The 25,906-nt window shown below is 39.3% G+C and overlaps 1 protein-coding gene across 2 annotated transcripts in view; it reads right to left on the bottom strand.

Annotated features, from left to right (window-relative positions):
* Positions 1 to 25,906, bottom strand: part of GSK3B (glycogen synthase kinase 3 beta) — a 153,655-nt gene that overhangs the window by 26,112 nt on the left and 101,637 nt on the right. For both annotated transcript variants that reach the window (XM_026103426.2, XM_026103427.2), the window contains exons 7-8: positions 17,563 to 17,660; positions 5,618 to 5,713 (exon numbers count right to left, since the gene is read on the bottom strand). In XM_026103426.2, coding sequence (XP_025959211.1) covers positions 5,618 to 5,713; positions 17,563 to 17,660 — 194 coding nt within the window. The remainder of the gene's footprint in view (positions 1 to 5,617; positions 5,714 to 17,562; positions 17,661 to 25,906) is intronic.

The raw sequence follows: 25,906 nt of genomic DNA, 5'->3' as shown, positions 1-25,906 counted from the left end.
TGAGTTGTCTATTTATCCATTTTACTGTTTGGTATTCTTCCCCAATCGACAGTATGAGCAGTCACTTGGAAGCATTACAAGCAAAACAATCTGTTTAAAACCCAGACAAGGACCGGGAGAGCAGGAGCAGGACGGGATGAAGACACAAAACTGGTTCTGGAAGGGGCATAAAAATGCTCATGAGAGAGACCAGACCCTATGTCCCAATCCCAGAATGAGGGGAAAAAGGCAAGATTACCAGCCACTAATATAGAAAAAAATACAACACCCAAGGGCAAGCAATTAGTATGGTAAAACGTATACAAAGTATACATACACACACACACACACACTCACAAGACACTCAGACTAAAGTATTTGCCAAATATTTTATAATAATTCTCCACTGTATTTCTTGAAAAAATGAATCTCAAAGACAAAATCCAAAGCTACTCTGTAATACATGACTGTGGTTCCCCACAACCCTCAAGCTGTAACCAGGAGTGCCCAATTGCTTTGGAGAAGTGCCAGAAGGGATATGAGCTAGAGCCTGAAATTTCATCTTCAGCACTGTTTCCTCTGCTACAATAACTAGGCTTGAAGACATGGACAAAAGAGCACTTCCGACTGCACAAATTATGAAAGACAGTAAGCACTTCGGGAAGTCGGAAGGGACCCTGCCCTGTTCTGCTGTGACACTACTGAGATGTTAAAGCTCCATGGAGAGAGGAAGTGTGAACAACCTTGCCAGTATCACCAGGACATGAGAAGTATGAGGGCCCCTAAGCGGTGGTGCACTAAAAGACACATACTGCACGGTTTTGAGGGCTGTGTGTGGCAGAAATTGCTTCCATATCTACACAATGGAGACAAGGCACAGAGGTTAATGATTTGACTAATGGCAACAGTCTTGGCTGATACAACCTTGTTGAGCTGTTTTGCCATCATGAACCATGGGCGCGCTTGTAGCTCAGTAGATAAGCCAGTTTATTACAGTGCCTGTTTGTGACAAACAAGTGGACAGGTAGGAGAAAAAAAAAAAATCCAGGGTCCGAACTGGTCATCTCTGCCATGCAGAAGGAGCCTAAACTATGTAACTACATTACATTTACTGCAGTGTTACTCAAATGAGATCCTTTACTAGCCAGGGTGGTGGGGCGGGGGAGAAGTGGCATGCCATGGACAGACAGACACCTTTCTGTGCAGACTATCCTGGAAATAATTGTGGCAGGGTCTTCGTTTTTATAGCCCAAAGGGTTTTAAATTTGAAGGCAGCATCTGAGTAATGCCAGGATATAGGCCTGCTGCAAAGGGCCATGATAAGCAACGCCAATCTAACACAACCTTATAAAAGCATGCTTTTATACCTTCCTTCCCCCATCCCACTGCCCCAACCCCCTCCAAAAGGGCCAAAAGTTTAAGAGAAAGCTAACCCCAAAAGCTCAACTTCAACAACCCTATGAAGTACAATCTTGCATTCGATCTCAGATTTTCTTTGGCTTTCTATTCTCGTGATTATAAAATACAGATGAAGTTTAGTCAGAAGAAGAGAAACAAGTTTAGAGATTAGTAGCAGAGATCAGACTGTGTCCTTTCAACAAATAAGAAGGCTCAAGTAGTTGAAGTGTCTGAAACACATAAAAGCAAAGTTCTAATCTTGTAAAAACTGCAGCAAACCCTCTAGAAAAGGTAGCAACTTTTATTTGACCAGCTGATACAGATGGAAAAAGATGGCAGGCTTTCAGACATAAGCTAAGCCTGAAGACAAGATTGTGTGTCCAAAAGCCTGTCCATTTTTTCCAACTGTATCAGTGGAGCCCATAAAAGATATTACCATCCCTTCAAAACCTTGCTATCCTTATAACAGTGCTACTCACAGAACAAGGCAGACAAGCAGCGGGATGCACCTCCATGGGTACAAACTGGTCTATATTCAGGGAAAACGAAATGAAATCTGATCAAAAAGAACAGCTAAATTACTGGATTAAACACTCCTGTACTATGAAGAGAAATGCTGAAAAAGAACCAAAAAAAATCTCCTAATGGAGAGGAAGGGGCAGGGGGTGAGTCCTGTTTGGAAGAAATGTACCCAGAAAGTTTAGGTTTTCTTTCCTTTTGCTAGTGAGGGATGCACTGAATTGCAGTCATCATCTCTATCATGCACATGACTGGTAGGAACACATGCATGTGCTTCGACAACACAGGACTACACTGGAGAGTGAGTCTTCTCTACGTTTTATGCTGAGAGATTCAGGCTCTTCAGTTACAATAGTACTTTACTCTCAAATTGCCAATGGATTGAAAAAGCAGACTGAGAACAAAATCAGTCCACAGTGTAATCTCACATTACTGCTGCAGCACAAAAATACTTTTAGTGTTATCTTTAATTCTCTCCCAATCTAAGAAGAAAGGGCCTTGTTAATTTGAGATATCTTTCATCACACTACTTCATCATACTAAATATCAATATTGTATACAGATGACATCTAAGCATTTCTTTTGAAGACTCTAAACTACATCTACAAAGGTAGACCGCAACTTTTAACAAACTTTGTGCTCAGAATCCCAATTTAAGCCTGAAACTGAAGGAATCTGAGAAGTAATATACCTAGATGGACTCATCCTTGTTCAATCTCAAGCAATTTCTCCAAAGCTTTGGAAAAAAGAGGCCTACAGCACCAGCAACCATTCTTCTTCATCTAGCAGACAATGGCAAACAGTTCACACTATTACAGGGATATTCAGAAAAAAACAACCTATCCATGCCTCTGAGAAACACCCAGAGAGCAGAACAGAACCAGGTACATCCGACAGAAGTCCACATCTAGAATTTCAGGTGCAGCCCATAGGGACTACAGCCTCTAAAGAAAATTCTTGGCTGCAATTTACACATGCCATTGCAGATCAAGAAAGTTTCCTGAACACAACAGCTAACCATGGACCCTACTTCTGTACAGAAAACTACTGGACTGGATGCAGTCTCTTCTAGATTATATAAAGTAGGCTAAGCTCCTAGCTAGAAGCTGAACATGCACCTTCACTGGATATCTTCGCTGTATGAAATCATTAATCCCAGGCAGCACCTATAAACCTCAGTGCTGGAAGACACCCATGCTGCCTTAAACAGCACAGAAGAGAACAAGGAGAATGCCCTCATGTCAAAGAGCTGACAGCAGGGAGTGACTAATACTCACAACAATCCTCTCTCAAACATGTTGAGAGCTGGCTACCTGCAAGTTTTTCATGCAAAAAACTACCTTCTAATTGTCTGCTGGGTCCTCTGGTCATAACCAGTCCACCAAAAAAAAAAAAAACAAAAACAAAAAAAACCCAAAAAACAAAAAAACAACAGCCTTCTACCTACTGTAACATTCAGTAATTAGCTTACATGACAAAAAATTGTGCTTTTGAGAGTGAAACTTCTAGAATTCAAGTCCTGCTGGCAACTACCTGTGTAACTCTAGTTGCATAAGTTGCTAAACAAAACATTTGCACTTTCAACCTTTCAGCCATTCCTTTTCTGCTCATTAGACTGGACCTCTACAACCAGCTTAAAAGCACTTTTTCTCCCAAGCTTCTAGTCATTCGTTTCAATTTCAAGATACAGAAGCTCTGAGATGATGCACATTCCCACTTCTATGCCATCACACTTTATGTCAACACAGCTGGGTAAGGAAGACCAGTTCTATATATTACTGCAATTTACTTAAATCTTTCCTGGCTTAACACCAAAATGTTGAAAGAAAAAAAATTTTAGAAGGAATACACTGAGAGAATAAGCAACATGATCAAGACCATACTGGATAATCCAATTTGCTAATTCAGCATTCAGAACAGTAAAAAAAGTACAAATCTCATAAGTGAAGTATAATGTACCCCAAATGTAATAAACTTGACCAGATGCTATTCTGCACAGTTTATACGAGAAAGAATTGGCTGTAGGATAAACTGAGAATGAGAAGCTATGCCTTAACATAGCTCTAAAAAATCACTATGTGCTAACTGGATCTTCTGGCAAGTTCCTCTTAATTCTTTATGATTGACTTGGTTTCACTCGTGATCCTAAGGAATGACCAAGAAAAGCACCCCCTTAGGTATAAAGGGCACAAATAGAAGGAATGGACAGTTTCTCCAGGAAGCCACATTCGCCAGAAGGGTCTGTTAGGCCACAACTGAGACATTAAGTGCATATAGATGATTCTTAAGACTATTCATGTGGAAGATGAATTGCAGAGCCAGCTTAGATGTTTAACTCAGCATATTACAGAACATCTCGGCAGCTCTATACCATCGCATATTGATTTACATCCCCCAAATCCAGAACACCTTCACTGAAAGAATCCAGACGCAATGCTAGAATTCACTGCTATAAGGCTTTGGGCTTATTCTTGTGGCTTCTACCATGATTCAATCTGAAACAAAAGAGTCCAACTGCCAGGGATTGGCCCTAATTTCCCCATCCTCCCCCTCCTCTGTTAATGTAAGATATTAAACAGCTTTACTGGATTTACTGACCTCTCAGACTATTACAAATCACTTAACCAACCCACAGTTAGACACTCAGATATGGAAACCAGGGATTATTGGCGAAAAGGAAAATAAAGGGGTACATAGCTCATTGGAGAATCTATCACAAAAATGACGACTCCCAGTACCTGGCCTAGCAGGTACCTAGCACATACTTGGCCTGCTGTCTCAAAGACCCTGAACTAGCTCCATGCCATCTATCCAGAATTTCTACCACCACAGAGCATTTGGTCCCCAAATGTCTGAACTGGACATGTGCTGGACTAGGAATGCGACACTTCCGTGCATACGCTCTATATTCTGGCAGAAGAAAACCTGAGCCATTAAGGTACGATAAGAATATACTGTGACTATATCAGACGTTTCTCAAGGAGCAAAATCGAAACATTAACTACCCATGCTTCAATTACTTAAGACTCAATATCGTAATTAGCCTCTTGGGTGTGCAATGAGTTAATGATCAATTGTTACCCTTTCCCAAGTCAAATATCCTTCATTCCTCCTCATGTGGAGGACAGCTTCATTGTGTGGCAATATATTTATTCTAATGCTGGAAGTTTCCTCTTTGATCTTGTTGTCATATAGCCAGTATTTGCTGCAATAGCGTCTCCTTTTGGATGGTGGTTGACAAGAACAATCTTAAAAGTAACTCCAAGAAAAATGACTCCCCTCAACAGTGCACATATTAGGCTGCAAGTATAATTGCATTTATGAGAGAGCTAGTTAGCAAAGTGACTGTCAGCCATCGTCACATTATGTAATGGTATTATAAAAAGCATCATGCATTTCTAACTGGTAGGTGATTTTTTGCACACCGAGAGTTGTGTCATGACAGGATATTGCAATTTACTACAAAACACCATTTGTTTAAAAAAAAAACCCCTAAACAAAACAAAAAGAACTCTAGAAAACATCAAAAAAAGTAGACCAACAGTGCACTGCTTCAATACCTTCTTTCTCCTTACCTACATTAAGAGTTATTGGGTCCACAGTTTAGTTAAAGGCACCCAGATTAGACTGAATGCCACCAAGAGACTAAACAATCAAACTTCACCCATGAATTTTTACTTTCAGCCCACGTGTCTTTATTATCCAATTCATAAAGACTCACCTTAGTCCATGGATGTGCCTTAATCTGAGGGAATTTGAATTCAGTATAGTTTGGATTCATTTCTCTAATTTGCTCCCTTGTAGGCGTTCCCAGAACCTAGGAAGGAAAAAATAAATTGTTTAAATATACTTCAGATTTTCACATTCACATGATAAGCACAGTATAACCTATTATGCATTGAGACAACTTAACTAAAGTCAGTCTGCACAGCTAATAAATTAATAGAGGTTGAGAACAGAACATTTAACAAAACTTTACTAGACTCTTGGTGGCAATTCAGTTCATGCCCCAAGCCAAGTGTCAAAAATTTAATTCTCATAGACTTTTTCATGAAATTCATGACTCTTTCAAATTTAGCAATACTTTAACAGGAATGAGATTTTACTCTAATTAGAATGTTATAGAACAGTACTGCTGAATATCTTCATAGACGGTAGCTCACTCCATACGGCTGATTAAGGATCAGACCAGTAACACAGACTGCATTTTAATAGCCATTAACAACAGCCCTTCAATGAGCTTATTATTAGAAATGGATTCTTTTTATACCTCAACATTCAGAAGAGAAAAGTAGCCTAAAGCTAAACTGGAAGCATCTACAACATATACCTGCAGTTTACTGTTATAAATTTGTACTTCTCATTCCCAGAATCTGCATGATGTTATTTATACATATAAATTAGTAGTCATATAAGAAATAAAACACAGTTATCCATCGCTTTGTAGGAGTGAAGAGGTTTTGAGAGGATTCTGAAAATCCTTTCAGTGAACAAGCAGGGCAATATGGCATTAGGGCTTACTATTCAGTTAGCATTAGTCTCAAGAGCACCATTCAATTCTACCTACATATAAAAACTCCAAAGAAAGTTCAAAAAAATCTCATTGTTATCTGTTTACATTCAGCTGCTTGGTATTCTTTTGTTCTATGGAGAATACTGAACAGGCCAGGGTATAGAGAAGGGGAGCTCCTCTAATCCAAGTTCAGGTTCATCTTACTTATAGGAACTCCATAGTCATGTTAGTCCTGCATTGCAACAGATCTCTTGCCATACAGATCAGCATGTTGTTAACTCATAATCAAGACTGTACTGTCACAATCAGAAAGCAATGTAAAACACTATGTTAGCACTCTATCTTACCGTTCGATAAAGAAGTATTTTGTCATATATTCTGGTATTAGTGAACATTTTCCTTCTGTTATGTGAAAGTTGCACAAACACTCTAAGGAGTCAAGCAAAGTGCCACTATTCAGTGAATCTATGCAACTAAAAAGCTATCACCAGATATTATGAAAAAAACTTGATATCTCTTTCTGTGATTTAAAACATGAGCTGCGCAACACAAGAAACCTAGCAATCAAGCAACCTTTTAAATGAAAAGCAGAGGAAAAAAGAGAAAAAGAGGAAATAACCTCCCAATTTTTCAGATAATTGTTTCTTGGATAACAAATTTCACTGACAAGTTATACAAAATGAACGATCGCATAACTCCGACCTTCTGATCACTGCTTAAGATTTAAATCCTACCCATCTAAAAGCTAAAGGTTACAGTTAAAACACAGATTTTTCTTCCTGTGTCAGAAAATGCCAGTTTTGCTCAGCTGGTAGAAAATGGGATGTTTCATAGGATATTATACATTTTGCTAAATTTTTAAAGGGTGTGTTTTGGGAGGGGGAAGTTGACTGAAAACGTGCCTTCTCCATGCTAGTTTCCTGGCTGGCTGCTCCAGTTGCCGTGCTCTGCAGCAGCCTGGTGAGCGGCTGCGGAGGAGCACAGCCCCGAGCCGCCTGGCTGGTCAGCAGTCATTTACAGAGCACTGGCTACCAAGCAGTGAGCCTGCCAGGATGGCAGTGTTTTCAAAGCTTCCCACTTCTAAAATATGATAAACTTCACACCTGCAAATATTTTCATCCCACTTCAGGACCAAAGCCATTTTCAAAACCTCAGAAGTTTCTTAGATTAGTTAAATTAACTTCTTGAAAAATTACAAGGAACTTGCATTGCTATCCCACCATTTCACATTATGTTTTAAGATTTCCTTGGTATAAATAGAACTTGTTTAAAAGGAAGCACATCTTCTTTCCCTTCCTCCCCTTCAAAGTTTTGGAAGTCTGGAAGGAAAGTTTTCTTTAGTAATTTTCCTAAGAGGAGGCAAGGATTACAGTTTTCATAGAGCCAAAATTCAGGAAGCTGGCTCAGTTCCCGCAGCTGCTCAGAACAGGAGTCTACACAGAGAAACTATCTTTATTTAAAGACTGCCTTTAGAATCAGAGAGAACACAGCTTAGACAGGCAAGGAGGCTTTCATGGGAGGACCCACAGACAACCCCTAGCCATATGTTTCACAAAACACACAGCTGTAGCTCCAAACCATGGGAGGGAGCAAGTCCTCAGTTGAAGCACAGGAGATGAGGATTCTGAGGCATTCAGGCAAAACTAAATTTGTTCACGTGAAAGGGCCTTTGCTTGTCTGATGCTGTGCACTGGGTAATAAGAAAGGCAAAAATGTGCATGCCAGTAGCAGCAAGACTGACGAAGGGGAGTATTTTATGCTCAAATACTAACTCTTCTAGGAAATAAGGATCATATTTCCAAGTGCAATTAGCTTTTTTTAGTCTTTTCCTTTCCAACATAAATGAAATCAAAAAGGTGTATTTTAATAAGATGCACACATTTCAACACAGTCTCCCAACTACCAAATGTATACCCCATCTCCTCTTTTCTCAGGAAGCCCCGAACAGGACACTTCAATACAGATCTGTCCCTCCAGAGAACAGAAACACACATGCTCTTGGTATTTAGTATGATAGTGGAAGGTGTGGAAATTTTATAGCATAAGACTGTCTATCCAGAATCCTACATTTCTTTGTAACTTGAATTAGTGTTTTCCTTGATTTTTACAGTGCTCTCGAGTTACGCGACGTTCCAAGATACGCCAACCTAAATTTGAAAGACCTTTTCGGATGAGGCAGACCTTTGAGTGGAAGCCACTAAAACTTCTCACAATTATCAACGGTCATTTCAAACAGCAAGAGTTCAGATGTGAAAAATGACCTTTTATGTAGCCAGGGCCAATTCTGGGGGCAATGTCTCACAGATGAGAAGATAGAAGCTTCCCAAAATTTCCGTACAGGGCGATTTCGTTAATGTCACAAAGACATAAGACTTGCCTGAAGAATCAGTATAATGAGAATTTAAAAAGACACCTTGCAGCTTTCCTAAAAGGTGGCACCACACGTGCGAAAGAGATTGAACTCTATAAACAATTCCAATCGGACATCATAAATATTGCTAAAAAAATTCACTTGCCTTCTAAGAAGCTGAGTTGCCAGAAGCAGACAACAGTGCTTAAGCTCTCATGAATGCATAGAAAAGAAGGTACAGAAGAGGGATCATGTTATCTGAAAGAAAGGAAAGCCTGACCCTTAAGTTATATATGTCTTGACACACGTAATAACTGTACAAATGGAAAACTGACTTATATTAGCGACTCAGTGTATTTACTTTCTCTCTAGCATGAAAAGCTATGTCATTGCTGTCTAGGTGCTTTCAAATCATACTGAAAGTAAGCAGATTAGGACAAAACTGAGGAGGAAAGGAAAGGACATAGGAAGAAGGAACTTTAAAGAATCTAGGAATTTTAGGATATTTAATATAGGATAGGAATCAAAGAGAATCTGACAAATTCAAATCACAATCCAAAAAAAAGTGTGGGGTGAGCAAAGTGATAAGCTATAAAATTGTACGAGTATGCCACACAGCTGGAAGAGGTCCTGTAGTAACCAATGGAAGAAAAAAATCCTGAAACAGTTTGCCGCATGATTTTTATACTGTACTTCACCGATTTACATTAAGTTTTGTGTATATTAGGAATAAATTCATTTGAGTAACCTTGGTGATTAAAGGCTATCATACTATCACAAAAAATGGATATCATCTCTTTTAAGAAAAATAACGTATTGGACTGCTATTTCTGTTTGAAAATCCAAAGAAGCAGTATAAATTACTTTGCACATTTTTGGCAAATTTACTCTATTAAACAACTGCTCCTGCCATGCCAAGTCAGAAAAATACTATGGAGCAGATGTTCCTTGGAGAAAGGTTTCTTTTTATCTTGGAAAGGTCAGAGAGCTTTGAAGAAATACAGGATCCAATACTGAATTATTCAGGCCTATGCAGACTAGCACATACTATTTATTTCTTGAGGAGGGCCTTTTAAAAGGTGGCATCTTCAAGGAAAAAGGTATTTTTTTTAAATGGGCAGTTTTATTTTTTTTATATAGGAACCAAAACAGAATAAATACTAGAAAAAACGTTGTTGTCTGATGGAATCAATTGTAGCTGGAATGAAGACTAAACTCCTGAATTAATGAAGTGGGACTATATGTGACTCTTGTAAGAAAGGGAACTTCTCGCAGTGGAAGACAACAGGCTAGAGGTCTACTAGTCTTGATCTTCCATCTTTGCAGAATCTCAATCACCATCATCATCTCTTAAATAAAAAGAAGCATTATCCAGTAAGATTAACTGAGGAATACACTTGCTGAGAAGACAGATGCTGCTTTGATTCTCTCAGGACAAAAACATCAATGAAGCAGGTTTCACAAGTCTTTGCAGGAAAGTTTTTCCTTGACCTTAGTCTGTAATAGATGAAGCTCCCCAGATCATTTGTGTTCCAGGGACAAGGTTCATGAAGGTAATGTAACAGTATATATCTCAAGCAATTAAAGAAAGGCTATAGGTTCCTGGTAATCACTTCTCTAACAAACAGTAAGAGGACATTTCTGAGCCTGGGATAAGCCTTGAATCTGACTACAAACAACCTGAAGATCTTCATTTTGTGTTCTTGCAATTGGGTTTTCATGGAGGAAAGGAAGAATAATAACCAATTCCAGAAGACTACCTCTCTACGCCCCAGGACTGAAGGCAGCTGTGCAGTCCTGCACGGAAAATTTGAGACCCAAACCACACCGCTTGCAATGTAAGAGGCAGAGGAAACTGCAGGGTTCACACAGATCCTAGTGGAATAAAGCCATCTCTGATAACCATTTTTATTTCTAAAACTTTGCCAAAACATAAAAATTAGTTATAAGCATAAGGAGACTGAAGATTCAGAAACTCTTGCTGGCGATGACTAAAGGGAACTACAGAGGGAACAAGATAGTTATTTAATCCAGAATCCTTCAGAAAGCCGTGGTTACGGTGGTATGTTGCATTCTGCATGAAAAACAACAACAACAACAACAACAAAAAACCCCAAGTTTATGAGGAAGTATGCTCCTGAAAAAGTCCTGTGTGCATGGTTTGCTGAATGGCATAACTAACACTTTTGCAAACATGTCTGCACCTCTTCAGAAAGTTGTTAGAGACGTTCCAAACAGTTACTTAAAAATTTCATGGTGCTGGCATCTCAAGCTGTAAACACAGGCCAACTTTGAGCTAATACTTCAAGAGGGCTGTGGTAAAAAAATAAAATGAAAATTTACACTCTTTATATACACTTTCTTTCAAAAATACACTCTTGTCAAACAGAATGAAGGCCAACTAAATATAAAGATGTCTTCTATTCGCAAATGCAAAGAGTGCTACATACTAGCAATGAGAAGAAACCCATTGTTACTGCTGACATGAACATAATTGTTCATCAACTTTTTGTACTGCCTGCCAGCAAGCACTGGAAATGGCAAATGACATTAGGCAGAGGAACAGCCAAGTTGTGACATGGGGTGGGGGGACACAGGAAAAAAAAAGCCAGACCGCTTCTTTTATGAGCAAGGATAATGAGAGGATCTCCGCTAAAGCCCATGTCAGCTGCGGGCAGGTGTTCCGCAGCACTCACAGCCAGTCCCAAAGACACACATCCACTCAGGGCAGGATCACATCCAATAAAGAGAAACATTCCCTCCTCCTGCTTCTTCTCCGGAAGAGACAGCTCCTCTCTCCCCATTAACTACTCTTACTGAATTTATTTTATTTCAGAAACTGAGCCCAAAATAGTACCTTGACATTTGAGTGTGAGCCATATATTATAATTGCAGTCTATACTTAGCATTCTGCTCAGTAAAACTGTCAGAGACCAAAAAGTTACATATGGATAGGATTCCTGATACTACAGAGCTCATGTTTTAACACCTTCCCCCCAGCCCATTCCTAACCCAGAGAACTATAGGAAGAAGTTCTTTGTACAAAGAATAATCAAAGTTCAGTAAGAACAAACAAAAAATCCCTCCATTTCCTAGTTTTGCAAGGTAGCACATATCCTATCCTAGATTGTAACGTGTGGAAAAAATACTTCTGGTAAAGACAATGGAAGGCAGGTTGGCATATGAAGTCCTCCCAGTGTCCTGGGGTTGCTCAGATAATTATCTGTTTCATTCTTACAACAAACTTTTAACTTTTTTCCCCTGTTTTCAAGGGAAGCAGGGGGAAGATACTAAACAGAACCTTTCAGAAGATAAATATTTAGCTTAGAAAGAAAACCATTGTGTTTCAGAGATTTTCTTTTTTGCAACAGGGAAAAAAGAATAATTACTCTCTACAGGAACTAGGGCTGAAGATGTATTAGTTTGGGGGGATATTGTGATGAGCTTTCTGTTGATGGTTTCAATGCCCTGCAGAGCTGGGAGGCAGTGCAGGCAGGGCGAGGAGTTTCCCACCTTCAGAGCTTTCTCACAGGGCTGGCAGCCCTGCAGACACCACCACCGCATTCCAGGTCGGACACATCAGATCGGGGGAATTACAGAGGCATCCACAACAATTATATCTCAAAGAATCGCTCCTGTAGGTTAGAGTTCTTTTGAACTGCATTCAGTTATAGTCCACTTGTACAGTGGATTCTAAGCAGATAAAAGGGCAACCACAACCCTCCTGGGCTGGTGGAAGGAAAGTTTCACGCTTCCATCAATGAAGAGCCTGTACTATACTATACTGTAGGCAGGGCATTTGCTCATATATAATTTCTTTATATGACTACTGATGAAGTTTGCACTGCCACTGTACCTACTTCAGAAACTAGCACACATTTCTGAAGATGTCACTTGAAAGCTAGTAGGGGGTGAATTATAATGTACCAGGAACACAGCAAGATGCATTGAGTTACCCACTTGAGATATTCCCAGTGATGAGAGTATCTAACCTTGCAGTAGCTAGCAAGAGCTAGAAATAAGCACAAAAAGTCACAACACAAGATGAGACTTAGAAAAAGCACAGGAAATAATTTCTCTTCTGTGATGGTAAGTATTGAAGAAGAATGCACTTAGATTAAATTCTTTCAGATGGAGCTCCAAGTCAGTATTTCCCCACATCAAATATCATTTTTGAAATGTCAGCAGAAAGTGGTCAGAAATCTCTCTCTCCCAGCCAGATTGAGAAGATCTGGAAAGACTGCATTTAAGGAAATATGAACAAGAGATTCTTCAAAAGAAGCTAAAAAGAAGGGGGCCATCTTCTGATTCACATGAACATGATGCTGTGGTCCTAGAGGAAGATACGTTTTTCTGACAAGTTGGCAAGCATGCAACAGGCCCTGAGAAATTCCAGGTACGATTGGTTGATGACAACCTAGTAAGATGGCGTGAAATGGAAGTGTACCAACACTGCTAAAAGTGAATCGAAGTCTGACAAAAGCCCAACATGTTTCTGATGCAGCAAGGTACTGAGGGTGTTCAGCACGCAGCTTGCAGAAAGCACAAGCCACACTGGACTGACATATCATGGAAAATCTGATTTTTACAAACATAGCTTCCTAGTGGATGTCCTCATGTTCTACATGACAAGGGAGGACTAAGTTTAATATGGTAGCATCTTAAAGAGTCATCCTCCAGTCTAATGCAAAAACTTCATACCCAGATGTACATCCAGCTGTTGTGTTGTGAAATGAACTCTGAATAACTAAAGCTGAGTAAGCAACTGAATGTATAGCTGAAAATCTTCTTGGCTACAAGACTAACTGTGACCTTTAGTCATCCTGAATTGATAGGAACCAGCAGAAAAGTTTCTAAGTTGACCCTTCCTGCAGCAGAATCAAGTACATTTAAGGGGATGAGAGGTCAGATTCATTTCCAAACTAGTAGATAAATATGCTTGAATATATCCCTTCTGGGGAGTTTAAAATACTCCATTTCCTCTGTTCCTAAATTTCAGACATGTAGTTCCAAGGAAGCTATCTAAAGAGCATGACTCCAAGACAGTCACTGTGTAACAGGTCACAGGTCACAATCTGCAATTCCTACAAATTTTGCTGCTATTTGGCTGAACACATACCTCTATTTCTCCTACTGTCAGCTAACATGTAAGCTTGTCCTACAATAAAAGCTTTAAATAGTAATATTCTACAGCAGCAAATGGAAGAGGTGGAGACCATCTGTCAACAAATTTTAAATGAACCCCATTTTAAATGAAATTTTAAATAACCTACTGTTTTATAACATGTTGTACCCAAGACTTATGTTTCTGGTAATTTTTACGCTGCAGAACTGGCTGCGTCTTCAACTGTATTGAGGTTGCAGAATACAAGCTTCCTCAAGAGAGTCTGCAATTTTTATACTAACCTTTCAAATACGAGTGAAATTTAATCACCATGCTGGGGGTAGGGAGAGAACATTCTATGCCTTCTATACACACTTGAAAAAACAAATATGCTCAATTATTCCTGGATTATAGGTCACTTTTGAAGGATATATAACAGAAGGGACAGATCCCTGCCAACATCTGGCACAGTGGAAAATTTAGGATTTCAGTTTCTACTTATCCTCTTCCTCAAAGGTGAGAAGAAAAATGACTAGACATTTGGGGTAAACATACTATTTCCCATCCACTCCAATTTTGGCAATTACCTGCAGGTGTGACATTAAAAGGGAAGCATCTCATCACCCAGGTCATGCACTTTCTTAAGATGCTTTCTCATGGCCTTTGTTAAGCTTGAAAGCGCTACCCTCACACAGTTACAAGTCTCTCTGTATTCTCACCGTAGCTCTCTGCCAGTGATTTTATGTATAGTCCATTCAAAATTTCACAACACAAGATCTGGTAGACAGTTTTACTGAAAAACAGTTCACTTCTGCAGTTTACCTTCCATTTTCCCTTCCAATTGCGGCCTGAGAATCTATGTTGTCTCAGCAACAAGCACATGGGCAGAAAAATATTCATGGCACCTGCCCATTCAAGTTCACATTTTCCATCAAACTTCCTTTAAAGATTCAGCGAACATCCTTTCTAGTGATTATTACTTTAAGGTTTACAACATTTGTTTTTTCAGTCTTTCCTAAAACATACTATCTCATTACTGTAACTTTTCAATTGAAGAGACCTGGCTTACTATAAATGGGAGTTATTTCTACATTCAAGCTGCCTGTTTCACTTCATTTCTACGTATGGAGCACTACATACCTAACAGTAAATGAAAACCCAGCAGCAACACAGGTTTTGATGGTTATTTAGAATTCCTCTTTCTACAGTTAAAGAAATGATTCAGAAACCCATTTCTGGTTGGGTGAAAACCATTACCTCAGCTATAATTCACAGAAGTTCAAGCCTTTACACTGGACGCTCCTTCGGCTGTCGTGAGACCAAGCATTAGTTTTGTAACATCACATATTTGGTGATGAGTCAGTCCAAAATTATCACACATTCATGGTAGTGGCATTTAAAGAAGCTGTAGATGGCATACAGGCAATCAACAGCTTTAATAAAGTATTCCTCCACTTCCTTTATGCTTGCATTAGGTTGTATTGAAATAGAATCATCAGAATTGGAGCACATAGATGCTATATGAAATTAACAGTTCACAGTTGTTTACTTCTGCTACTGTACAGCTGAATATGTCCAACTAATGAAAACAGCCTCTAGCAAACTGAGCAAGACCACAATTGCTGCTTGGCAAACACCTCGACAATTACAGTACATCCATTTTCTAATTTCTATAATTCCACACTGTGAAAGTCAAATCAATGGTAAGGCAAAATGCTATGAATTTGCTGATAAAGCCTCTATAGTCTCAGATTTCTAACTGAACTATGAAAGGGTTTACAGGACTATCATTGTGATATAAATAATATTTACCCAAACTCTTTAAATACAGTTTTTCAGGACTGCAGACATTAATCACTTCTCCCTTCATCAGCAAAACATGGCAGCTGCCTGCAACAGCTCCAGACAAAATGAGAAGATGACATCTGTGAACTCCTGTCTTGTTTCAAGAGGTAGAACAGGAGTTTTTGATAACTTCCAAGGGCAAGCACCACAGTTCCTTGCATGAATGCTTGGGGAAATCAAGCAATCAGAAGTGTTTCCAGGGACCATTTTACATCTCATGAAAAGGGCGCAATGGAAAGCACTGCGCCATTCCAAGATGCTTTTCAAAAGGAAAAAATTATCGCCTGTGCAATCATCAACCCTACTCCTGACAGTTACAATACTATTTCTAGTTTTCCACTGGTGTTTCCTATGCAAACTGACCCCACTTGAACCTCCTGAGCTTGAAAGATACTAAGCCAAAAGACAATAGTAAGAACTCAAGAAAGGCAGGGGAAAGGTAGGTGCAAGACATGGAGCCTCCAGAGGAAAGGAGCTGACTGGAGGACTTCCAGCGAGACAGACAGCCATCACAGCAATACAAGCTAGGGTTACATGGCCAAAGGCTGCAGGAGGCCTGGCAAGAGCCTAGAAAGGTCTGGGCACAGCTCTCATCTCGAGCACGCCCCCTCAAGAACGTAGAGCAGGCCACACAACTGCTGAGTGCCACCAGCCGGCGAGCTCCACACGGGAGGATGGCAAATTACTACCAGTTGGTGCCAGGCGCCGTGTTAGTACAGTGACAAAGACATCAGCAACACAAGTTTTATGGCTCTTCTAGGGAACAACAGACATTGCCAGGAATTTCTGCTCTTCTACCCATACATTTTTGCTTTTGAGGGAGCTTTTTTCCACACACGGGCAACACAAACACATATGCACCACAGTAGCACTTAAGCTGCAAGTTCAAGAAAGAAATTCTGTTAATATAGGCCCCTTGCGGTGATGAAGTAAATAAAGGCAAACAGCGTGTGCACACATCTTATCCTCCATAATACTCCCATCTATCTTAATGTACAATATAGGCAAATTCAGAGGAAGCACACACAGTTGTCTTTAGACACTGCCTTCATTACCTCCTTCACTGCAGAAGTTGAATGAGGAGGGGGAGACTAGGGAAGAGAAAAGAGCATTTCGGTGGTACAGCAGCTGAACTGCAGAGATGCTGAGAAGCCAGAACCCAATCTTTTAAGCTATGAATTACTCTTCCACGTCTCTAATTTGAGAGTCACTAAATATTCACAGCTTACCAAATGAAATCAATCAAGATGCGTTTGAACATAAGTGCTATATAAACGTTATGTATTCTGAAATATTAGGTCTTTCTCACGTTAACAACAAGACTCTTCAGGTGGAAGATATTTTTGCCCAACATTTTTAGGTCTGGATTCTCCGTCTGCAAAATAGGGCTGTCATTTTCCACCTTTCACCTCACACAGCTAGGGGGAGGGAAGAAGAGAAGGCTACACGTGTAATGCATCTGGCACAAAGAAATTTAATAACTGTTTTCAAAGCCAAGTACTAATTGCATGCAACAAAGGAAAAAGAGCCAGATTCTTCAAGAATGAGAATCACGCACGTTAATAAATATTGGCTTGATATGTAAGCGCTACGTCCAAGTACACTGAAATTGCAACCCTTTAAGAGAATAAAATGCTATGCAGTTAAAACATGGTATATCATTACGCATAACTGTAAGAGGGGCATAAAAAGATCACCGGGTTCTCAAAAATGCAGGAGAGTGTTTTCAATCACAGTTTACATGCAACACACTCTACAAAGGTGACTGCTTTGCTAAGCTTAAAACAATGCACATCTTCATACTGATACCCAAGGAGTAATTCAGGGATCGAAGAACCATTTAGAATTCCATACCTTGATTATTTCCACCAACTGATCCACACCACTGTCACCTGGAAAGATTGGTTGTCCTAGTAACAGTTCAGCCAATACACAGCCTGCTGACCACACATCTAGAAAGGGGAAAAAAGTGGGGGACAAGGGATGGTATCAGTAAAATGTATCCATTAGTTATTTCCTATAAATAGCATCAATTTTAAGCTACTTATTTTATTCCTTGCTATACTGCATACTGGGCATAACAAATAGAAATCAAGACCATCCCCCCTCTCCCCTCAAAATATTACAATCTAGAAAACACAGATTCCTGGCATAAAGCAGTGGTGGGAAGATGTTTTAGAAGTCAAACTACAAGACAATGAGAACTGGAAAAAACGTTAAACATCACAATATATTGACATTAAAACACAAACTTATGGAAAAGGACTGAGAATATTTGCCACCTGAAAATGAAGAATTTCCCAAAACCAAAAAAGTGTGTCTAAAGTATCCAAAAAGCATGATAAAAACAAAAACACCCCCCACCCCCCGCAATTACAGACTATGCACAGGCATCACCTACTGAGAACAGGTGGTGTTTTTGCTTTTTTTGTCAGTTAAATAACTTATTTTTTCATCCCTATATTGAAAGCTTACATTTGCTAGCAGATGACTCAGTACTGAGATACTAGTACTCTGAAGTTCAAAATTCAGGAATTTGGGAGACAGCCTATCTCAGTTACATCAAGGCCTAATTTTTATCCCAGTTTCATTTGCAAATGTGGCTGGATCAGAGCTCTGCTAGGCACAGACTACAGAACAACTCAACAGCATCCATACTGGAAGTTACCAACTAACTTTTACATGTATACCAAAAGCCACAACTAGTCATCAGCAGCTACTTCTCTACCTGAATAAAAATTTCATCATCTATTACAGATACTTTCCTGCACAGTTACACACCATTTGATCTCTGTACATATAAACAGTTCAACACTACGGCAGTAACAATTTAAGAAAATATCTGAGTGTGCTATAGAACACGGCATTTTATTTTCAAAACATACTTAATGCAAAGAAAGAATATAACTAAGCAGATGCAGTAAGTATTACACAGAAGTTTGTGAGAATTTGCTCTAATTGTGCACCAAATATTGAAGTTTAAGTTGTTCAACACACTAAAGGCATCGCATCTAGCTTGCAGAGAGAACTTTTTCTCCAAAAAATAGGTTGACTATAAAGTTTTCTAGAAAGTCATCATTTATTCAATGCAAATCTGAAACCCTACGCAAAATCACTCTCAAACACCCAATCAATAACAGGATGTCCAGAAAACCTACAATATTGTAATGCTCTAAAAGAGAAAAAGAACAAAAACAGCCCCCCTCCTCCCAGTTTACTTCAAACTCTTGTCTACTCCTATAAGCTAAGTTACCAGGAAACAAACAAACAGAAAACTCAAAACCCAGAGAATTTACCTATTTAGGTCCCCGCTGATCCGAGGTATTCCATATATGATAAAAATCATTATTTCCCTAGTGCATTTAAAAGATGTCATTGGGAAGCAGGGGACACATGTGTATGAAGAGAATATATATAACTGTTCTCTAAACAGTCTATTATGACTTTGTCACACCAGCTAGAGACTGACACAAAAGTAAAAACAACCTTCAGGAACACAAGATTGATAATAAAATAATCTGCAAGTTGGAGCAGACTTTTTTCCCATTTCTACATTAAAGAGACAGGGGGGAAATGCAAAGATATTTACTGCAGCTTTCCAAATCATGCATCTCTAACTCAAATGGATGCATTTTTACTTAATGTCTCAGTGTAAACGTCATATTAGGGTGTATCCTGAAAGGTGACCATTTACAACTCAAACAGCAACTAGAACTAGTCCAAATTTTAAGTCTTGAATTTCAACAAGTAAACAAACCAGATTAAGATTTTTGAAATTTTAGTCACATTTAATAGAAACTGATACAGCCACCAAGGTGCTGAAATCGCAACAAAAAATAAAGAAGTCATCAAGTAAAGAACAATTGCACATTTTTTGTCCAAGTCTGATAGCTATTGCCATCATACATACAACAGAAAGATGATGTAAAGAATCACCTTTTTATGTCATCCCATACATACCAAGAGCCTGTCAAATAAGTAACTGCGTTTACAGGAAATTACAGAACAGCTTGAGAGATGGCATGGATGTCTTCAGAAATATTGAAGAAATGGATTAAATGTACTAAAGCGTCAGAGTATTGTAACTTAAAAGCCTACATAAAGGCACCTTAAAAGGTTTGGAAAAAGCTGAGTCCTTTACACTGATTATCCAAAACAAGTCATGTCCAAAAGCTATAACCGTTATTGACAATTTAGACATTGAGGATTGAAAGAGAAATAGGACATGGGAAGAAAAAAGTATTTGACAGAACATATACAAAACCAAAGGTGACATTAGAGCGAGTTGGTATTTAGGGGTCAGTTCCTTTAAAAATTTTGAAATTATGCTAGCACTATCTTCTCATCTTAGACTGTGGCTTTGTAAACCACAAAATCAGCTTTGTGCTGTTTTATCCTTTCCTGGTCTCCCTAAATGTTTTTGCCCTCCACTAGCAAATCTCAGACAGGTCTGAAAGGCAGAGGTCTAGAAAAGGCATTTCAGAGATCTGCAAAAACAGAGGGAGAGCCTGCAGGAGCATCTTCACCGAGGAAAGGAAAGCTCAGCCCTGCACGATGTGGCCTGGCTTGTCCAGCACAAACACCAGCTGCAAACCAGCCGCAATACGTGCAGTACCTTGTTCAGGCAAGAAGGCCAAATAGAAAAAGGCAGAGGACATGGGAGAAAGCTGAGGGCACTGCAGTGGGAGAGAGGCTAAGCAGAAAGGATGTGGGTCACGAGGACCCAGCTGGAGAAGCCTAAGTAGTGCTTGCTGAATTTCGCCACGCAGATACCACAAACGCACAACAAACCCACCTGAAACCTACCTAGTTGTTCCTCATGCAATGAAGTCTTTCAAAACAGGTGATCTAATGCCTTATGAATAGTCAATTCAACTTGCCTTCATTTTATTTACTAACACTTTAAACTAATCAACATGCACTCACTGAAATAAGCTAGAGACCTTTTGGAATCCACATTTTCTCCCAGGAATGTAATTTCACTGGCTTCCAAATTAGGACCTGGGCAATATTCCCTGCTCAGGGAAATGAAGAAACCTTTGAAGCATTCTCGCTCAACGCCAGAGATCTCCTACAAACTTCAGCAGCTTGAAGCGGGGATAGAAACGGACTAGAGATTATATAGGGTGCATACATATCGCTGGCAAGTAAAGCACAATAAGGAAGACAGTGGGAAACCTCAGCTCTGCTCAAATGTAACGGATTTTTCGAGATTGACTTTTAACAGGACTAACATTTGACTCCACAATGGTTTGATTTTTTTTTCTTTGAATGTGTTATTTTGAAATTTATATTCTGAATTCATATGGTAATATTTTTCTGAATCCTAAAGTAAACACTGTATTAAATTCTATATTTAAAGATATGTTACTTCAGAGAAATGATAAGGCAAGTTGATACCAGTTTTTGACAGCTCCTTATCAGACCATTTTTCTTCCTGAGCACATCATCACAGCTCAAAATTACAGTTTAATAATCTTTCAGAGTAAATCTGCAGCATATCTACCTACTCCCATGGGAGAAGAAACGGTTTCAATACTGTTCCTTCCTAACACGTGCAATTTAATTATGGCAAAATATGACTTCTCATTCAAATGCTTTAAACTGGTTAACAAACAAGACAAGACAGAACCTTAACAGAAAACAAGAATCAAATTAGTACGTTATCCTTATGCCAAAATAGTTGGGACAATGAGAAATTTCAAGAGAAAACAGTGAGGGCTATCAATTTTATGCAGAAGAAAGCGACTAAGGTTCGTTTCTTCAGACCTTCAGCAGAATGTAACAATATGGACAGGAAATGCAACTACCTGCCAAAAGCAAACTTCTTACAAAATTATTTCAGAGAGCCTTCACAAATAATAATAGCAACTAAAGCTGTACCTTTCATGGACTAAAGAAAAAGGAAACATTTGGAGAAATACCTTTATCATGCGAACTACCTGTACTTATTTAAGCACACAAAAAATTCATATAGCCTCTTATACTCCAAAAAACAAAATTTACATTTCTTACCTTAATTAATACAAGTTTCTATTACTTTATTGTTCTTCACAGTTGTCAGGTAGGCATTAACTTATCTAACAGTCCGGCATTAACTTATCTAACAGTCTGATCTGAATAATTCCCTGGTTTTTGAATGCAATTGCAGCATTACAAAAAGAAAAGGAAAATTTTTTAGTTCAATAACAAGCATCCAGCATGACAACCTGCATAATGTACTTCATAGTTATAATATACAAGTGGACAACTGCGGTTGCTGACACAGGCTGGCTGTGACAGCGTACCCTGTCCACAGACCTCGTTGCTCTGATCTCCAGCTCTTCCTTCCCAAACTGAGAGGCTAGCCCCCTTGCCCCATCTCAGGATCAACATTCACCATATTATGCCCCAGCTCCCCTAACCTGCTGTTTGGGGGGCAGGAATAAAAAAATTTTGAGTCTTCTCTCATTCATTTAGGACTACTATAAAAAAAAATTAAAAAGCAAAAAACACTTTCCTTCTCTTCACACTTTATGGAGCATATCCACCTTCGTGCATTTTCTTCCTCATCTAGTCATCTCTACCCCACCATGCCTTCATCCCAGGCTGATGGACTTTCTCCATCTTGCGTATGACTGAAAGTTACTGTTCTGGAAACAGATTGACTGTATAAAGGAGCAGGGAAGAAACGAAGAACAGAGTCAGAAGAATAGCCTTGGGAAGTCATAAAGCCAGCAGCTTCGAGCTGCCAAACGCCACAGCACAAAATGCTTTTCAGTGCTATTTATATGGAATGGGTCTTGGAATGTCAAAATGAGATCAAAACCCTGGATCATTGACACACGTACTACGTCAATGAGAGTTTTGCACATCAATCTGCCACAGGTTATATGAGACAGAATAAGGTTGAAAACTAAAATGCTTGGAAAGTCATCAGGAACACAAGTTAAACACAGATATCCCTATTTTTCTGCAACGAAGAGATGAAACTACAATGACCAGTGATATAGAACTGTTGAATAAATTAACACCTATGCTTATTTTCAGCATTGGACGTCACTGCGTGAGATATACAGGCAACTACTACTTCTTGTTTGGCAACAGGTTTGAGGCACACCTGGCAATAGTTTTTCACACCCAAAATTCTGAGATAGCCTGACTACACGTGTCTCCAAAGGAAATGCTGTTTTGGACTACTCACATGAAATCCTCTCCTCCTCAGACCAAGTGCTCACTAGGAAAGTGAACGAATAACTTTGTGATACTTATTTTTGGCCAGCCCAGCAGAAGCGTGTGACACTGTCGTTCAGATCAATCTTTCCCTGCCCGTGGCTATAAATGTTCCCTCTGGAACGCCCTCGATTCCTGCCAACGCAGCGACTGAGAAAATACGCTGGACACCAGAAGACCCTTGTCACCTGGCACCACCATCACGCTCTGGGGTAAGCAGTCAGTGCCCCACCATCTACCCTAGCAAAAATGCATGTTCAGTGGGTAAACCTTACCTGCATAGCTGCTTTTTCCACAACCCAATCATGTGATAACAGAAATGTCCGCATCCGCCCCTACCATAGTGCCTGTCTATGTCTGTCCTGGTACATCTTGGGGGAATCTGGGCAGCAATCCCATAGTTTTCCAGCAGGCAACAGCAACAAGCGCTAGAGCACAGCCAGCAGCATGCAGGGCAACATGCTCTGCGGTGGCATAACGCACACGGATCTGCAAGGAACCAGCTTCAATCCAGCCACTGTCAAAGGAGAGCTGGACGGCTTCGTTCGCAAAACTCCTATAAATTAGCAGGCAGGCAAAAGAGCTATTGCACTGGCCTCGTTTTCTATCTATTTGGCAACAGAGATTATTTAAAAACTCAAACAGGTCATTTCCCAGGTAATTATTTTAAAAGTCCCAGGTCTGTTGGATGACATTCAGAGGCAATAAATTTGCTTTGATGCTACTCTTACTATCATATGTATTTATATACACCACCAATAAGGTGGTGTACATAAACACATACAGTCATAAAACTGCAAGAAACAACACCAGGCTGTGGCTTATTTTTTAAACTACAATCCAGAAGGCTCCTCAAAGTCACAAACTTTGATAAAATAATCAAAGCAAGCAAGATCCCAGAAATTAAGAGCTGGAGTATAGTTCTGTTGTAATGACCCGAATGAAAAGACTCATCCTGGAACGAATTTTAGTTTCTGCTACATCTAAGACCACGTCATGTCACAGTGACAAATTCATGTGTTAAAGTACAACCTAGATAAAGCCAGACAGACTAACACCATTCTTGGTTACAATGCTAAATATCGTGACTAACCACTGAAACGGCCACGATGCATCTTGAGTCTCAGGCCACCAAAGTGTCACTGTGAATTTGTGTTTGTATAGTTTTACATGCAAAATCACATAACATTTAAAAAGCACTTCTTGCTCAAAAATGCTTCTAATGATTACTATAATGTACTGTGTTACAATCATAATCTCTGAAGTAATGCTCTCAAATAACAAAAACCTCATGAAAATAGCTGGATGCTTTGCGGATAAGCTAACAAAAGTTCTACTTAAGATACTTTTTGGTTCCATACTCTTCATCTATTTTATTTTTAATGTAGTTTTAAGATAGCACATTTAAACAGAAGAGCTAAGACCCTTACAACAGGTTTCAGTTCAGCTTTTGTTACTACACTCACACAAGTGGATTTTTATATATAAAACAGAAAAAGACTATATAGCCAGAAAAGACTGTTGTACTACATGTCATTGGAAAGATGGAATTAGAAAAGGCAGGTGTGTCTACATTAAAAAAGGATAAATAAAATGCAGTATTAGTGTACTGAAACATTTCCTAGTTTCCTATAACTTGAGCTATGGATAAATTAATGATAATTAAATTTTCTTTTCTCCCTCTCTTCTTTCCTCTTTTTTTTTTTTTTTTTTTTTTTAACTAAAGGCGATCTATTTGTGCTTGCTAGCTGGTATACAAATAATGTCAGTGGGTATACAAATAATATCGGTCCAGTGTGGATGATTAAGCTTCCTATGTCTATGAAATAGGGTAGAGTTCCTACCTGCTGTTGCCACCTATCTAGCAAGAACTAGGGAATAACGTAACTCTTACTACCACCAAGAACAGCCCCATAACAAAACCAACCCCCTAGAATTTGCAACATATTACGCAACACTGGTAAACTGAAGAGCAAGTTTGCAAAAGTATTTTATTACTTTTCAACTCCCACATGCACAGCCTCTGTTAGGAAGGGAGAGGAGAGATGAAAGGGTAGCAAGGAAGAAGTGTTTAATAAACTTAGGGAAGGGGTTTGGGCAGATGGGATTTATTTTGTGAACGAGAAAGTCTGAACAACTGTTTAAAAATCCTGATGTGTTTGGCAAGCAGAAAATGGATTCTTCACTTCATAATGATATTTTTATTATAACTGTTTTAGGGAGAGATAAATAAGAAAACAAAATAAGAAAACAAAATGGAAAGAGCGACTTACCAAAGTTTCTGCAAAAAGTGTGAGATTAAAGTCATTGCACACTTGGAGGAGGAGACATTTCACAGACTTATCTATAAAGCAGTCTCTTCTGGCGACACCAAAAATACTTGTTTCACAGAGCTATCCTCCGAAGCAAGTTGTCTAAGTGCACTCAGATAACACCATTGAGTCAATCTATTGGCTCTCAGCTGGCAAAAAGACATATGCTGGGATCAGCCTCCTCCTCATGAGCTCCTGCCACTTTGGTTTTACCTGGGCTCTGGTGCTCATCGGACTGCACGGTACTGTTGATTCAACTCCCTAACCTCGCAAAAAGCGAACCCAGCCAAAATAAAGTCTCTTGGCAACTGAAGCTGCATCAGCATATTGAACAGTAAACTGTCAGAGCTAGTGCAAGGGAGAGAATGGGACCATGTGTTTGGGGCAAGAAAGAATAGGGTTGGGGCTGATATTTTTGACAGTGGCCAACCATTACAATAAGCCCTGCTTTTCATCTTTATTGTACCACTACTTTCCCCAGATTTCCTATGGTTGTGCCTCTTCTTTTCTACCAGGGGAGATATGAGAGTGTTGGTATATTATTTATTGGAAAGAATTACTGTAATAGAATAACTATTGGAAAAGAATAATTATTGGAAAATAACTATTGCAAAAGAATCAACAAGAACAGTCAAGTCTTCAGAAACTTCTGTTTTCAAAGAACTGAAGAGTCA

Source organism: Dromaius novaehollandiae, chromosome 1 (genome assembly GCF_036370855.1).
Source record: "Dromaius novaehollandiae isolate bDroNov1 chromosome 1, bDroNov1.hap1, whole genome shotgun sequence".
In the NCBI taxonomy this organism is placed as follows: Eukaryota; Metazoa; Chordata; class Aves; order Casuariiformes; family Dromaiidae; genus Dromaius; species Dromaius novaehollandiae.
The sequence above is the reverse complement of the archived record's forward strand: the minus strand, read 5'-3'. Positions and strand labels throughout refer to the sequence as shown.